Genomic DNA, 18,180 nt, shown 5'->3' on the forward strand with positions numbered 1-18,180 from the left:
TTTTATATCTTTTCGTAAATATAAATAATTGTCGGTTCATAGTCTTTACAACCTCTCAGAGGTGTGACCTTAGACCTTGTGCACTTGTTAACATTATCATCAGGCTGTCTATTGTCACTGTCTAACTGTGCTTATCATGATTTTGTCTCAGTAAAGAGATACAAATCAATCATAAGAAACCACTTATCAGGTACTTTGGCTGCTTACTGTCTTTTGTAAATCAGGCATATCTTTTGCATGTCTTTGACTCAATCTATGCACACATATCCACGTCATCAGGATATAGTGTAGAACACACCCTTAATTGTGCGTGACCTGATCATCAACACACAATACATACAACCTTGTTCTCTATCTGTTATTTTGCCAGTCTTCATAGAAACAATGCTATGTTGACATCAATGACAAACACACTCATGAATGCAACATGTCAATCATGCTAGCAATCTCCTAGGTGTTTTAGCATTGCTTAGGATACTCTCCCAAAGGAATATCATCAGCATTCATGCTAACATCTCCAACTAAATACTTGGAAACCACAAAGAAGCTATGACAAAACAACTATTCTTTGGCTCCAATTTATAGCCAAACGGGAGAAGAAAAAGTACAACCGTTGTCCCAAAACTAGGAGCTAAAATCACTTGCAAAAGTGCATGCCTTTGATAAAATATTAAAACTCTTCAGATGCCTCCTCTTTGGGTGCCAAACCAAATGCCACTTAGTCGTTAGACATTTCGAGTGCTCCATAAATCTTGGTGAATATTTAGATTTCCAAATGGACACCTTTTTTCTTCCCAAATTTTGGCACCCAACATTCTCAATATGGACATGTGCAAGAGTGTATTCTGTTTATTTTAATATATCTTTATCTTTATAAGCACTCCATATTCACCATTTGAAAATGCAATTACAAAGCCATAAAGTACAAATATTTAATATTTTCCATTGTGTCCAAGGGAACACTTTCAAGGAACATGGAGACGTGTGAATTGCTTGAGATTGATGTCATCTTATCCTAACATTCTCCCACTTGACTTTATACATTGCAAATACATTTAAGAGATGCATAAAATAAAGTCAAGTACAATGATAGCCTTCCTCCACCAAGAGATCTTTTTTGCGGTCACTAGCTTCATAAGATAATCTACAACATTATCTAAAGTGTCAACTTTCTCTATCAAGACCTTACCATTCTAAACCATCTCTTGCACAAAGTGACACTAAACATCAACATGCTTATTACTAGAATGATACGTGGGATAACATCTACATGCATAGTACTACAATGATACGTGGGATTTTTGGCCAAATATATTGCACTTGGACTCTCACATCCAATTCTCACAACCCTCAATCAAAGCCAATGCCAATACCGAGTCACTCATACCCTCTCCTTAGAGGCATGAGTAACAGCTATATACTTTGTTTTGGTGGTGTACAAAGCAATTGTGTGATGCTTCTTACCCATCCAATTCAGTGCTTCTCCAACCAAAGTGAATATATAGCTATATCATAATAATGTACTGTCCTTGTCTTCTCCTTTGCAATATCATAATCCTTTAGCTATCTCCAAACTCCTTGTTACCAATGTGCAACCAGACTTGTCAAATGCCACATGCATGTGCTAAGTTTTACCCAGGAAATCAATATAAATATAAACATAAACAGCAATAAGGAAGAGGTGAAATACATACAAGAGGCACTAGATTATCCTGGGAAAACCCTTCCAGATGAAGGGAAAAACCCAGCCACACAACCAAAAATATCACTTTTATTGATCATAAAATATTCAAGTGTACAATGCTTTTCGCTTGATACAATATATAAAGAAAGGAGAAACTCTTCAACACATAACTGAAGGTCTCTTCAATTTCCACAATTCTTCATATTTGCATATGCATGCCTCGATGCATGTCATAAGACACGTCTCTGTATTTAATATTATCTCAATTATAATCACAATTATTATCACAAATGTCCTCTTCAGCTGAGGTGTTCATAATGGAACAGAGCTAAAGATCTCTATTACAGCTACAACCTTCAACACATTGAACTCGGATACAAAAAGAAGGTTTCTTGCTAGTCTCAGTATATGCAAAATATTTTCAATGGTTTTTGGCCTTCCATCATTGAAACATGACTATAACTTTTCTTTCCAATAATTTTCTTTGTACTGTTGTCAGCAAGGAAAACATTTCTCCCATCATATGCTTCCTAGGAGGACAACCACTCCTTGTGAGGAGTTGCAAAGTAGGAGACACTTGAATCAATAAGCCAAGCATCATCACTAATGGTGTTAACAAAAATAATCAAAGCCTCAGGTCCTTCCTCTTTAGACGTTCCTCACACATTCTAGGCATCTTGGGAGCGAATTTTCATTGACTTTTTTCTCACCTATTTTGAAAGGAGTATGGCAATCAAGTTGTCCATTTTTTGATCTGTATTATCACTGCCAATTGCAACAATCAGATTTTACCAAGATAAGAGCAAACAAACAAGGTACATTTATCTTCATCCTCTAATTTAACATCTATTGCGAGCTGACTTATAATCAGATTAAAACCATTATAGATTTGTCCTCCATTTTTGAAGGATATAACCTCCTCTTGAGATGCAACGTACTGGATAATCTTTTAGATTGATAATCATCACCTGTCTTCTTCCAAAATTTGTATATGGAGTTTTCTTTGGAGACAAATAAGAGGATAGAGTCAACATGACAACCGAATAGTATGCCTTCTTCTCCAGTTTTTCAAGCATTTCAAGCATCATCTGTCATAATAGAGTTATCTGGTTTCTTTACATATGAAATTGGTATCCACTGATCTCTTTCTTCCATAAGATCTTCTATCTTCAGTTTCCACATCTCATAGCTAGTGTGATTGAATTTCTCAATAGCTTTGTAAGGAATAGAAGCCACAACTTTCAATGCTTTTCTCAAATGTGCAAAATCCAAACAACAAATGCTCCCACTGCAGCAAAAAAACCTTCAACACTTACATAGAAAGGTGAACCCCACTCAACAAAATTAGTAGCTTTGATATGAAATGTCAAGAAACAAGGTGAAGGAAGCTTTCAGTATTAAGTTTCTCACATGATTATAAATCTGAAAAGATTACCAAATTTGAAAAGAAATTATAAATAAATGTGATTGTACTACTCAACATAAATACAGAGTCACCATACCAAAAGAGGTACCAGATTCAAGTGAAGACCGTTTTGGGAAAGAACTCCACCAGAAAATGAGGGCAAGTATTTAGTAATTTTCAGAAGAAAGACTACTAATCCCACAACTACTTGGAATTTTCAACTAAACTATGACAAAAGAACCATGCCTTGTCTCTATTTTATCGCGAATTGGAAGAGGAAAAACCACCATCATCTTCTCAAAACAAGGTGTCAAAGTCACTTGCGAAAACCAGTGCCTTGGAGCATGAATAGTCAACAGACAATTGTCAATAACATAATAGAACTCTTAAAGTGACACCTCCTTGCGTACCAATGGCTGTTCAAATCTTTGTTAGTTTGTGATCAACAGCAAAACTAAGGTCACAATTTTACAACAACTTCAAACACTTTCTAGATTCCAATTCTTCTACAGGGGCCAACTGTGGAGATTGCAATGACCTGTACACATTTTGAGTCCATTTTCTGGTCCGTTCAACATCAAGCCTGCCTCCCAATCATGTCTTTGCAAATAATTTGTTGATTGTGCTTGATTGTGTTGCAATGCACAATTCATTGTCATTGTTCCTCAAAACATCCTCTAGGATGAGTTGTTGCCCACCTGTTATGTCTTCAGACTTTATCAGCTTACTTTTTGACCACAACGTGATTAATGGAAGATTTAGCTTATGGTTCTGAGTTATTCATACTTATCTCTTTTTAAGTTTCTTCTTTTGAGTGGAATGTTTGAATGAGCTGGCATTCTTAGATGTGAACATTGTTGGTACTCAGAGATTAGCATGCTCCTTTCATTCTATTAACATATAGACTATCTCCTTTCATGGATTCCTTAGATGCTACTTCTCAATTCCATCCTTTGAAGGAGACTCTGTTTAGGTAGTAGCTTGAAGCCTATACCTTTTCAAGAGCAAAAACTTTGTTTGTGTAGGAATTGGAAACATTATTTCTGTAAATCCTTTGCATATATTTCCCATTCAAGTCGATATAATGAGATTCAAAATGTATCTATTATGGTGTTATAGGATTGTAGCATCTCATTTATTTGTTTTTATATTAACTTTTTCTTGGATTCATAGATTTTCATTAAAGTTTTTCATGAGCTTGTAATAAGATCAGCCATTTTATTGATTCATTATTCATAACAATCGAGTTTTCTGATTTGTGGTGTCCTTTTTGCTCAAATAATTTCCCTGCTACAAATTCTCAGAAAATTATGTTGCTGTCGTGTACAAACTACAAAGTTTTAATTGCAGATTACTGTATAGAGGAGTTAATATTTTTTTCCATTTCCTCACCTTCAGTGGAATTTTTATTTATATTTTAATGCGGCTTAGGGGAGCCCTTCACAATTGCAGAAACTAGAATTTTACATATGAACCCGGGAATTGTTCTTTAACTTATTCCCAAGATAATAAATGGCAATACTATAGGTCATTAGCAGAATGCATAAACAAGGGACTCACGGAGTCTTGTAAAGTAGGAAAGAGGTAAAAAAGATGTCTGCAACTGATAGGGAAGGATGCCAAGTTTGCAAGTGATAGTTTGACAGGAGTGATCGGATACTGTTTTATGTTTTATGATGAGATTGACTTACAATTTACTGTTTTATTGACCATCAAAAATCAATACTGCTGTGGTAGTCATGCAAGTTTAGTTGTTTGAAAGCATATATATTTACTTTTAAGTAGATGCAGAAGGATGAGTTTTTTATTTGTTAGACTGAATAAATTGTTCTAGATATCAATGCAAAATCACTTATCAATGATAAATATAGCTCAGGCATGAAGTTCCTCATACAGTGGTATAAAAGGGTCTTGATTGGAGATTACTAGTAGATGCATGGATAGCTGTACCAAGTAAGGAGAGTTCAATCTTAGAACCCTTGTTGAGTGGCTTTTGTTAATTATCTGTCTTGTGAGAATAATGTCAAGTTAGGTATGACATCTTTCATATCCCCATTTGAAACACTAATTACACCATCATTAAAAAAATAGTTTTACTAATAAAAAGATAATTAAGTAATAAAAAGATTTGGCAATTTTTCAAAAATAGGAGACGGGCGGCAATTTTTTTTAATCATTTAAAGAGTGTAATACTAAATAGAAAAATAGTAATACTGTATAACTAAAAGACTAAAGTAAATAATAATAGTAATTTCACATTAATATAGAGTCAAATATTTCAAAACTGACATAATCACATTATTGCATCTCATTGTCTTATTTGTTTTCCGAATATTGCATATGATCATCATCATATCAGATTTTCAAAAAAGTATGGTTTGATGCTAAATTGCTGATATGCAAACGAAAATGGACAAATTTAGTACAGTAAACAAAAACTAGAAATCTATCTAGCACTAGTATGTTGACGGTACTATCATCTACTCCACAAGGTTGTGATCATCCATCTCAAGGTCTTTCAGCTATCATGCTCACAAAATCATTTAAATTGTCATTGGTCTTAATTTTTTCATTAAAAAACATTAAAATGAGGGCTAAAATGCATAAATAATTTAATATTATGTTTTACATTTATTTTTTATTAGGAGACTCCGAGGAGACTTCACTTTTTGGATTAGGAGACTTGGGAGACTTCGTCATGAAGTCTCCAACCTTTTTTGTGGTCTTTGGGGGGGGGAGACGGGTCTCTAGGCAACCATGAGTAATAATAATCAAGATATATAGATATTTAATAAATAATATATTAGATGAAAATATTTCATTTATAATATATGTATACAAATATAAAATGCAATATAGCGTGCAAAGTCTCTAGGAGTGAGGTGCAATGGGAAGCGTTGGACAATGGATGGATCAAGGTAAACTTTGATGGGGTATTGAAAGGTAACTCAAGGCCATGAGGTGTAGGGTGTGTGGCGCAAGATTTAGAGGGTAACATTCTAGCCATAGAGAAAGACAAATAATGAGGTAGAAGTCAAGCTGATTTTGGTAGCAGTAGAGATGGCCAGAAGATTGAAGGTCAAACAATTGCATTTGGAGGGGAACTTGCAAATCATAATTAATGTCGCTAGGGAAGGAAAGTCTCATGTATGGAAAATTGGTAAAGATAATATCTATACTTTGAAAAAAACTGGAGGTCTCTCATAACTTCAGAAGGCAATGTAGTGGTAGACTTCCTATCCAAGCTAGCAATCAACAAAGTAAACTAGGTGATGAATGTGGAGCAATAGCACCTAGGGAAAGGTGGAGTGATTCCTCGGAGACGGACACTGAAGATTATAAAACCATTGACAAAATGCTAACTAGGGAAGGGAGGACATGGTGGATAAAATCCTTGGTGACAAACACCAAGGTGGGGAATGCCAATAAACCAAAGCTGAGGAGAGTATATTTCTTGGCGACAAACATCAAGGTTGTGAGAAATCTCGGAGAAGTGGCACCTAAGGAAGAGAGGATATGGTAGACAAAATACCTTGAGGCGGATAACAAAGGTGGAAATGCCCATAAACCAATGATGAGTTGGATATAATCTCTGATGGTGGACACAATTAAGGATTGAGTACATGATGCAACATGCATTAATTGGTGAAGGACATTGAAAGTCGAAACAACTTAATACGCATGCCCATGAAGAAAGTGCTTGGAGGGTTGAAAAAATGGTGTTGCACACAAAACGAGAGGATGTTTACAATTCACTTTGCACTCTGATAAAGAAGGATAAGTGTGGATGAAATCCTTAGAGATAAATGTTGAAGTTCAGAAAAGCCCTAAGAGGAGGCACTTAGGAAAGGGAGGACATGGTGGATAAAATGCCCAAAAGATGGACACTAAAGACGGGAATGCCTAGAGGTGGACACCAAAGAGGTGACAAATCTTGGCTGCAAAAACAAAAGTTGACAAAGCACATAAAGGACAAGTAGCAAATGCAAGAGTAAATGGTTAAGGATGTTGATACAACTCAACACATAAGTGAAGTAAATTGGCTGGTCGCTCGAGAAAAAAATTGGTGTACGAATGGTAAGCGAATGATTTCAATTTTCATTACATTCAATTAGGGCAAAGGGAAGGAAAATGATGGTCTACTATCATGGAAGCCAACTTTAGCTTGCGATCACCCATGTAGTAGATTCTTTTCTGGGGCTAGGTTATTATGGAGTGACTCAAACATGTTTTTACTATAGATGATCCATGGTTCCTACTCATGTTGAGCGGTTTTTTGGGCTATAACTTTCTGTTGGTAGACTACAAATTGAGAGCCAACATGAACATTTCATCATTCTTCTGTGCATGGGGGTTGGAGTTTAATGCAAAGTTGAAGGTGTATCAAGTGGTAACCAAATGTGTCAGAGTTGAACAAAGGGTGGGACTCAAGACCTTCCTGCAAATAGCAAAATACGGGAGGTTTTTGAATTGTGGCAAGGGACTGGATATGGGTTTCAGGTCGCCTAATACATTTGCATCATTTCATCCTCTACAAGGCGAGGTCTTGTGTGATTATATAGAGAACTGGGAAAAAGTCATCTACTATGGGTAAAGCCGGGTAGAATTTGATGTCACTAGACTCAAATTCAAATTGGTGAACTATTGGAGAGCCTCAAACCATAATGTGTTTGATTAGAACCAAGGAGCCTGCAGGAGGAAAAGGAGCAGGGGTATAGGTAGGTGCCAAAGTGAGGACAACTCAGAGCTGAGCCAGAGTGAGGACAAAGGGGGTGACCGCACATGAGAACTTGGAGAGTGGCTGCAAAAGGTTAGTTCACAGGGGAATTGATGTGGGGGTGAATGTCATGAACTTTGGACTGTCAAATCCCCGCGTGTAGAAACTGGAGGTGGTGGTGTGTTTTTGGTGGTAATTTGTCGAGTAGGCTACACACATATAGCATAGTTTATTCCTTTGCTTGTAATGATAATGCTGATTAAGTGCACTGGAGGGTGCACTACATGTGTAAAATAGTGCTGATGTGGAGGTATGTGGAGGGATAGTTTTTTTTTAATGTGTTGAAAACATGATGTGGCATGTAAGGTATATGAATGACATGGGGAAGGGTATAATATATTCTAAAAATATGATGTAACTACTCTTAACAACATTATTAATATAATAACAAACTTTAACAATAAAAATAATGATGCAATATATAATAATAATATAATGTGTGTATATATATATAATATTATTATATATATGTTAAACAAATATATCAAATAGAACTGAGTGTATAAATCTAAAATATACTAAACATATATTATTTTAGTATAAAATTGAAATATATATCACTGTCGATATGAAATATAATCAAAATATTAATATAGTAATAAGGAGGCATTAATTGGTGTCATGGTATCTAACTAGGAGGAGGCATGTCCTTGAAAGGTTGACATTCCTTCTCCCCCGTCAGTATAAGTTTGAAGAGGAACAAACACAGAGAGGATAAGAATTAGCCTTCCTTCTTTGATCTGGTCAGTGGTTTGGAGGGTCATATACGGACAAGGGGGGTCTCAGAGCTGTTTTCATATTCAGTGCTTGGAGTATGAGACGGCAGTACTAGCCTAATAAATATGTGTAGGTTGAAGACAGTATCTTAGATGAAATTACCATAGAGTATAGCAGAAGCAACCCTTAAATCCAATCAGCAGCAAACTTATACACATCAGCAGTCCAGGCCCACATCCAGTGGTCAAAGATGGAGTATGCACTCTGCTATCAGGAAAGGGGAAAAAATGTATATACTCCAGAAACTAAGGAAGAGTAGTAGATGTTATATCGGATTTGCATATTGGAAGAGATAATATAAATATTGAAGGGATGTTAATACAAATATGCTGAATTATAAGACAGCTGTATAGATAGCAGCACTCAATTGCTGACGGCCAGCGATTATAATATAAAGGACCACCATTCAAAGGATGATCAAGTTCGCTTAAGATCAATCATCAACAACAGCGATTATGTACATAAACTAATCATTTGTATAAACTGATGGGGTTGTTTTATGAATAGGAACAAAGTTGAAAAGACATGTCTCTCCAATTATGCCCACTGCACAAGTATAAGTTGGAACAAATCTCATTCTAGGAAGGCAGGGAATAAGAGATTATAAAATTTATTTGGTATAGATCACCTCAAAGGAGACTGCAAGCTTTTTGGGAAGCAGTAATTGAGCAGGTTCAAAGGATGGGGATTGAGGAACCTGTCATATATATTAGGATACAAATTGCTGAAAATTGCAGAAAAGGCATTTTAAGTTATCTCTATCCATCTTACAGTTCTTGTTCTAATGGAATTTGTGATTCTAGGACAATTCCAAAAGGGGACATCACAACATCCTAAGCAGACGTTGTTGACAAGAGTTTTGAGACTTTGTATAACATGTTCATGATGATCTTTATTGACCATAAAAAACCAATTATGTTTTGGTAGTTGGAGGAAATATAGTTTTTGGAATACAGACCTTTTACTTTCGAGTTGATAGAGGACATGAGTTCTAAATTTATTATTTTCAACAAATTGTTCTATATATCAATGCAAGTTCACCTATTATAGATAAATATGGTACATCTTAAACTTTAGAAGTTTAGAAGGAGACGAAGGCTCTACCTAGTAAGGAGGAGAAAGTTCTAAGCACACTGTGCTATTCTCACATATCTAATAAGTCATTTGTTTCCCACAAACGTGTAATCCACTCACACAATAAACAACTAACAAAAGATGGCAACATGACTAAATGCCAAAAAAATTTCTGGGAATGATTTTGTAAATAATTTTGGACCATCATTATTTCGGACCATACTCCATGATCCATCATCAGGATGAAAGAGTGTATCAGAATGCAAAAAATATATTTGTTCTTTGTCTGATACATGTGGTAGATGACAACATGACATGGCGCATGCAAGTGGCCAAAGATGTATAAGCATATTAAAATGTGTCATGTAACCTTGAACAAAATGTTGAGGGCCCTTTTGAATTGGGGGAAGGGAAATTCTGAACAATATTTTAATGGTTTGTATGAGACCAGCCTTTATTTAATGTGTAGTCCCATGAAAACCTTTTGTGGGTGGCTGGTGCAAATATGCTAATGAGAGAGAGAATGGTCTTTATGAGCATCATATGCATGGGCTTCATTAACATTGTACAGTGCTTATTTGAATTGTTACAATTTGTACTACATTACTTGGAAGGTTGTTCTATCGACTGGGGGAAGCTGACTTGGAAGAAGAGTTTGATGGTGTGGGAGAGGGGATTAGGTGTTCTACCTAGGGGCCATTAGTTGGTTGCAAATTATCTTAGATGCCTATTTGAGGGCCATAGCAAATTGAGGAAAGCTGAGATTGGTACGAGAGATGCATCATATAGTTGAATGGTGCTAGGTGGATTGCTGAGAGATTTTGGAAAATTTAGGAGATAATAAATGATTCTTGATTTAATTCAAGAGTAATATTTTTCCTTGATATTGAACCATAGCCATAAAATTGTTTGGGCAAACCAAGAGTTTTTTGTTTTTTTGGAAAAAAGGGGGAGAAATCAGATTTAAAGAAATCATAATAATATCCAAGAAAAGGGACAAAAACATATTGTTTTTGAATTTTGATGGCATTTACATAGCATAGAAACATAGAGAGGAAATAAAATTGACAGTTTTGATATATACCATTTTTAATGAATAAAAACTTTCCTGGACCACAGGCATCATTTGCAAATTGCAAATGAAAGTAGTGAACCATATGGCTTTTCAATCCAATGTTTGCTATTGATTCGAGAGTTGTAATGCACATACAAATTGTAAAAATGCACCACTCATTAGATTTTGCAAACCAATGTGAAAATATACTAACACTGCAAATAAAATGGTAACTATGCCTTGAAAAAACTTGTATACTGCAAATCATGGGCTAAACCCTAAGTTCAAGTTTGCATTGCTCAGTCACTTAACTTTAAAGGCCAAGCCAGTCTTGGAAAGCAACTTAAAACATTAGAACCTTGACTTAAATAGCGATTTCTTAAAAATTAACATTAATTTAATTTTTGGAAAAATATAATCAAATTTGTTTTAGATAAGTTAAAAAAAACTATATAAATAATAAATTCAAAAAATAGTGTTAAATTTTATTACACTATAATATAAATAAGTTAAAAAAATTAAATTTTCTACACAGATATTATTTAATGTTTATTTATTAAATTTTATAGTTAAAAAAATAAAATTCAAAGAAGATCTCAAAAATTCAATATATTATAATAAAAAATGTAATTCAAATATTTGAAATATTGAATAAAAAACAAAAGTTAGAAGGCAAATTTTTATTGTTTAAAGTCAAAAGATAAAGATAATAGATTTCATTGAAATAATTATTTTGATTACTGATTCAAATTTTTATGAAAGTTCACCAGAACATGATATTGATGTATCCATTCTTTTAAAACCTAGTGACATGCCCTAGCAGTTCTATCCTTGCCTTTTGCAGGTAAAAAACTCATTGAAAACTGCATGAATACTCAGGCAACTCCTGTCCCAATTTTCTGCTTTTTCCCCAACTTGACAGATTTATACATTGATTGGGCCATTGAGTTGAGAGTGGGTAAAATGTGACAATATGGGTACAAATGCATAGTCAATCACATCATCATCTGTTTGCATTGTTATCTTGAGATCATATAGTTGGGGTTCCCACTCAGAAATATAGTAGAGAGATTATGATATGATGTGTACAGGCACAATAAGCATTAAATGACATTATATAGTATTTACTAACTGCAAAGTTTTTTTTTTCTTCAAAACATATAACTTGGTAAAAACCTTATGCAGAAACCCATCTTAGGGGCCTTAATACTAATGATGTGCACAAAACTACTAATGACAAAAAATGTAGGAACTCAAAAACTATGTCCCAACCCCCTCCTCAGGATGTAGATTCTCTCCAATCTACCACTTCAACTGAGAAATTTGTTTACTTGTCCAGAGGAATCAGCGAATTAGATGCTCATCTGGAAATATGTTTGTATGCTTCTTGGTTCCATTGATGTGTTACCACAGAAAGTGGTGATTTTGTGATCACTTGAGAACTCAATCCCTCTGTTTCATTGTGTTACCATTAGCCTGTGCAGCACCGAGCAGATATTTTGATAGGAAGCAACTCTTGATCCAATGGATAAACTCTATCCGCGATAGTGTCTTGATTCCTTGCACCCAGCTTATTAGAAAACTTCTTTTCACCTCCTCATCTCGAGGGGTGAGTAGCACAAGAAAACACCTTTGAACCCAGAACAAGAGCAGCATGAATACTAAAGATAAAGATAATAAAAAAGCTACACCTTAGCAAAAACCATACGTAGCCACTATACGAGCCCTAATGCAAACAACATGCAACAAACTAGTACCAGAAAGAACAAGCAGGAACCTGAAAAAACAGGCTGCTACTGCCAACAGATCTTACCTTTAACGAACATCGTGTGTCACCCTCCCAAGGATGAAGCACCTTCCCTTTGTACCACTTTTTAACTGAGAAATTTGGAGGCTTTCCGATAGAATTATGGCCATTCAGATGCAAGCCTCAAAATATTTTCGAATGCTTCTTGGTTACATAAATAGTGTTACAGAAAAAGTGGGGATTGTGTGTGATCACTTGACACCTCAAGCCTCCCATTATTGTGACCAGTAGCTCGTGCAACAGCTAGCAGATGTTATGGTAGAAAGCATGAAGTCACACCTCTTGCTCCAACAGACAAATCCTATCTGCCTTACACTTTTACACTCACCTGCAATAGGATTTTTATGCCTTCCTTTGATCCTTTTTGTATTTGACATCTTCACTGTTGAATGGGGAACTGACAGTCTTGCAGAATATGAGTTTCGATGAGCAAAATGAAAGATCATGATCTGATTTTCTATATGATAATCTTTTGCAGCTGAGTAAATTTTTCAATTGGGTTTGTTTCTGTTTTTTAACTACCAATCTTACTGAACATGTACATGGGATACAGCATAAATACTGGCTCTTTCCAGGATAGGTTGGTTATTTTTGGTCCTGGAAAATACCATTTAAGTTTTAATTAGGGGTATTTAAGTATGTTGGGTTTCGTGTCTGAAAATAAATGCTGGTTTGCTAACTTTGCTGGTTAGTTTTGGTCTTGGAAAATACCTTTTAATTAGGGGGTATTTAAGAATGTTGGGTATAGTGTCTGAAAATAAATGCTGGTTAGCTAACTAGTTATGTCTGTGTTCAAGAGTCAAGATTACATTTACTTATTGATCACATCCTGTAGGCTTTCATTAAATTACTATGTAAAGCTTGGTTTGCAGTGCAATGCAAGAATTGCTGTTTGGTTGGTCTTATTTTATTAGCTTCCTGCATCAAACAGCCTTGAAATAGAGAAAAAAGGTATTATACAAGGAGTTAGTTGAAGTGAAAGATGCTCAAGCATGCTTTGTCCAAACCAGTCAAGTAAAGACATACATCAGCTTGATTGGATAATAGCAAAACCTCTCCCTGTCAACTAGCGTACACCCCTATTCGATCCACATATCACCCCTAAAAAATCTGTGCATTTCAATCAGTTCTTTTTTTATTTTTGCAGCAAGAATTATTCAGCTTTGTGCACACAGAATCATGCTATTGATGGGTTTCTGGTGCAATTGAATGGAAGCAGACATTTATGCGGCATAAGGTCACCTTAGCTTCAAGTGGATTGACAGCAACCTCACATAGAGAGATTTCTCCAAGGAGTCGAGATATGGCAGCTAATTCCATGGCTACTTCATCAGCAATTGTACATGGTAGGAGTTTACAGTCCAGTGAGAGGGCAATTGATGCAAGTGTGAAGAAAGTTTGTAGCATCAGATCTGGAAATTTAAATGAGTCATTGAAAGATAAAACTTCTGAGGATAGGAATTGTACATATGCAGAAAATTCTGTGAATAATGATATTTATAAAGGGGCTGTTGAGTCTGTCAAAGTAAATTCAACTACACTAGCACCTAACAACATTATGGATAGAAATGCTACTACGAATTTCTCTGTGAGTGAAAAAGAAATTCCTGACGTTTTGAAACTTCAAGACCAGGGTTTCCACAAGGAGGATGACAGCCTGATGGATATTTGTGATAAACCTGGCAATAAATCTGTCCATAATTCTTTGAAGGTAAATGAAAACATGTCAGGTGGAGGTGTTCTTCGATATGCACTGCATCTCTTTTTTCTTTGTCCTCCACTCAAAAAGGGCTCAAATCCATCACTAAAATGCAACTCAGATTCTCTGCTACCCTCTGCAGTTTCAGACAATTTTATGCAAGTTGAAGATGAAAGGCGTTTCTACTTGTACAATGACTTGCGAGTTGTTTTCCCACAACGGCATTCAGATGCAGATGAGGGCAAGGTACGAAGCTTGTTATATTATATTTCTTGAGTCAAATTGAAGTTAATCTGTGACATTATGTTATATTTCTTGAATCAAATCATATTCAAATATGATTTGACATTATGTTCTATGAAGCATGCAGCAGCTTAGGGGGGAACAAGTAGAAACAGTGTTTGGCAAAATAATGCAGAGACTAAAACACATATTTTGGTGGCAAATAATACGGGGGATAAAAAAGGCATTATTAAAGAAATATAATGTGGAATCTATCAAAAATTCAATATGTAGGTTATGTCTGCTAGGCTGTGATCTGGTGGTAAGGTGGACCACTTAATCACCCAAATTGCGTGGTTGAAAACAGTTGGGTTAGTTAACAGTGATAATGCAGAGGTTGAAAGAATTACTCCGATCACAAATAAATATTAAAAGGCAGTATTAAGTTTGTTTTTTAAATCAAGCTGAAAAATTTATTTAAATTGTGGAAAATTATTAAAATTTCAATACAAATGTAGGCATAGAAATCAATTCTAGAAGATAGGAGGGATTAGTCCTTGTTGAAACTTGAAATAAGCGGCTGTTTCTATCATTTCAACTCCATAAAATTTCATTTTTTGATTTGCTTATAATGGATGTCATATCAATACAGCCCTTATATGGCTATTCTAATTATAGGTTTCAAATTGCAAAGGATGATTTTTAACTTGTGAAGTCATTTGTTTGTATGAGGCTGTTCTTTTTCTTCTTAAATGACATGAAAAATATAGGAAATCTTCAAATGCAGTTAGTCTGTTTCATGTTTCAGTTTCATTATAACAGGCATCCTCTATAAGATTCTCTTCAAATGATTGCTGAACATACGTTCCTGCCTAGTTCCAACTTGCACATGATATGTTCTAATCTGCTCAAGAATCACATCATGTGTTCTGCCTGACACCAAGACATATTACACAAAACTTAAAGCATCCTATGAAGATGGACATAAAACACAACATTGTTTATTCCGACTTAATGGAATAAAATCTTACCACCTAGCCTGCCACCAGACATAAGTGGACATTGCTCATAATCCATAATACGTGGGCATATTTGGTCTATCTGGACCTGGACAAATGCCATTTGTGGATGGGACACGCACTAGGAAAGTTTCTGCAATCTTTGAAGGCTGTGCTGCAGGGGCTTTTTAGTCCATGCTATTTTCTAGTATGTTGGTCCTTTTGTGATGATTGCCGAGGATGCATACTCTCTGTGTCAAGCTGTGATAGAGATCAGGGCATTGATGTCCATCAGCCCCCCTTCCTTTCTGCTATATTGTCTACGAGTGTGCCTTCTATATGATTATAATACAGAATTGTCTATTCTGACATGCTGCATGTCAGGTTCTTTTGCTTCCCTAGTATTTGTTTAAGCTGTCCTCTTAAGTCCTTTTGAACCAAGGATTCATATTTTTTTAAATCTTTTTCTTTAAATCAGGGATCATCATCTACTACATCTGGAAACTTCTCAACAGGAAGTCTGATATGCACATGTAGTGAGCACGAAAAATCTTTTTTGTGATAAGACTTAGGTAAATTGTTATCCGAACCTTAAGCTGGGACATCCATTAAATGAGTACAAACACCAGCCATATCATGTGTTAAAATTTAAAGCAATGTTGTCTTCCATAAGATTCCTTAACATGATGGAAACATTATATTAGCAATTCCATGCCTATGACCATATGTAAGCCATCTCTTTCAGCCTTTTAACCATTTAAACATACCACTACTGTCAGCATTTGCAACCAAGAATTCGTGACAGGCTTAAATCAGACGGGGTATACAATCAAAAGCACCTTTTGAGAAAATAATTTGACAGAAAATAAATGAAGTCTCTAATTATCATCAGCAAATAACCATTCCCCAGCTGTGGTCTTTTGCCTTAGTTATACATTCTGTTACCAATGCTCTAACCAAATTTATGTTTTATCATAAGCTCATCCGGAAGAGTCATATTGCCAGTGTATAAAACGGACTAAAATGAAATGTATAAGCATGCCAGTGGGTAAATTGTAATGCCAAGGTAGAACTGTGGAGAAATTTACATCATGAATAAGACTGGCATTTAAATGAGAATGATATGATTTTAATCAGTTTAGGGGAACAGTTAAATAGTTCACTCCCAATACATTAATCCCTAGGAAGGATTGGAATTGTGGATGCAAATAACTGATTGTATATGGATTAGGTAGATATGAAGGGTGTTTATTGTCATAATTTGTTTTTATACACTTCTTGTTATCCTGATGCATTGTATATTGTGTTTGTTGATCTGTGGCAGTTGCAAGTGGAGTGCCATTTTCCAGCAAATCCGAAGTACTTTGAGTACAGTAACTGAAGAATTCCTTGTTCAATATTGGGGGTGCCAAGCTAACTGTAAATACCCCATGGTAGTCTATTTATCGACATACCTTGTACAGAATTCAATTCAAGCGATTGCTGTTATGTGAAAATTAGCTTCTCAACAATAATGTAAATATCAATTTCAAATGCCAACAGAATTTAGGTTGTAATTGTATATTGACTTCTTCCAATTCATTGATTTGATGCTCATATTGGGCTCATTATCATTGAGATGATATATTTCGCATTTGGGCTTGCTGGTGGATGTTTAATCTAGAGAGTTTTTAACGGCAACCTGTTAACTAAATTTCCCTCAAAGTATGATCAATGCAATCGAGATTCCAAGAAACGAGGAGAGTAGAATTTAAATAGAGTGGAAAGCCTGCAGAGCAATTCTATTATGTGAATATTGATTTCTTCCAATAATTTTGTTATCAATGAAGTCCTTGTTTATATTTTAATTATACTATCAGTTTAATAAAAAAATACATTAATGTAAATTTGAGCAGTATATATAAATAATAAATCTATGACTGAAGATGAGGTGGTGATGCCAATCAGGCAGGCGAAAAAATGTTTGTATAGCTATATAGATTAAACAGAGCGAGATTGCACACGAAAATATTCAGAGCTCGTAATAAATCAGAATATTAACAAGAACAAGGTGCTGAAGGGTTTTATAAAACGATGGTTCGCAATAAATTGAACGTAATTAGTCTCCAATTGTAGGTTATAAATAAATAAAATAATAGTTTCCATCAAACACAATTCCGAAATTTGTCTCACTATATTGAAATTCCTTTCAAAATGTTCGAAAACTTCAATCTCTCTCTAAGACGATGTCTTAACAATCTTCTAAAAAGAATAAATTCCAAATTTTTATTGATCTCAATTGCTAATGATGTAGAAAGTTGTGGATCTTGCAATATAAGTGTGGCTTTCAGGGAAAGCAGCTATATAACGAAAGAGTGAAGAGAATGAAGATTATAATCATCAAGAGAGCTAGATGTTGACCCAGATTTTTTTAATGATAAACAGACAAAGTTGGACTTCAAAAAAATAGATTTTTGAAGAAATAGATTGTTTTTATCGGGATATTTGTTTTAAAGATTGAAAACAGCATCCGAGAAGCATGACTGGGCAAAACAAGATCAAGATCAAAATGGCTAAACTAAGATAGTAGTTGGAAATAAGCGCGGAAAGAGCTGTGGAAAATAATCTATAATGAGCTCCCAAATGTGACTTGGGCGAGATAAGTCTAATTTATAATTTATAATGAAAAATTTATAAACTTCGC

At 35.1% G+C, this 18,180-nt stretch overlaps 1 protein-coding gene across 1 annotated transcript in view; it reads left to right on the plus strand.

The window, feature by feature from the left end:
- Positions 1-17,121, plus strand: part of LOC149540483 (uncharacterized) — a 31,986-nt gene extending 14,865 nt beyond the window's left edge. The window contains exons 5-6 of the mRNA XM_089801583.1: positions 13,798-14,523; positions 16,822-17,121. Of these exons, the coding sequence (XP_089657709.1) occupies positions 13,798-14,523; positions 16,822-16,878 (783 nt within the window). The 3' untranslated portion in view covers positions 16,879-17,121. The remainder of the gene's footprint in view (positions 1-13,797; positions 14,524-16,821) is intronic.
- The last annotated feature ends 1,059 nt before the right edge of the window (positions 17,122-18,180 follow it).

The sequence above is a fragment of the Cupressus sempervirens genome, chromosome 9, assembly GCF_028749045.1.
Source record: "Cupressus sempervirens isolate cs-2001-9-10 chromosome 9, ASM2874904v1, whole genome shotgun sequence".
In the NCBI taxonomy this organism is placed as follows: domain Eukaryota; kingdom Viridiplantae; phylum Streptophyta; class Pinopsida; order Cupressales; family Cupressaceae; genus Cupressus; species Cupressus sempervirens.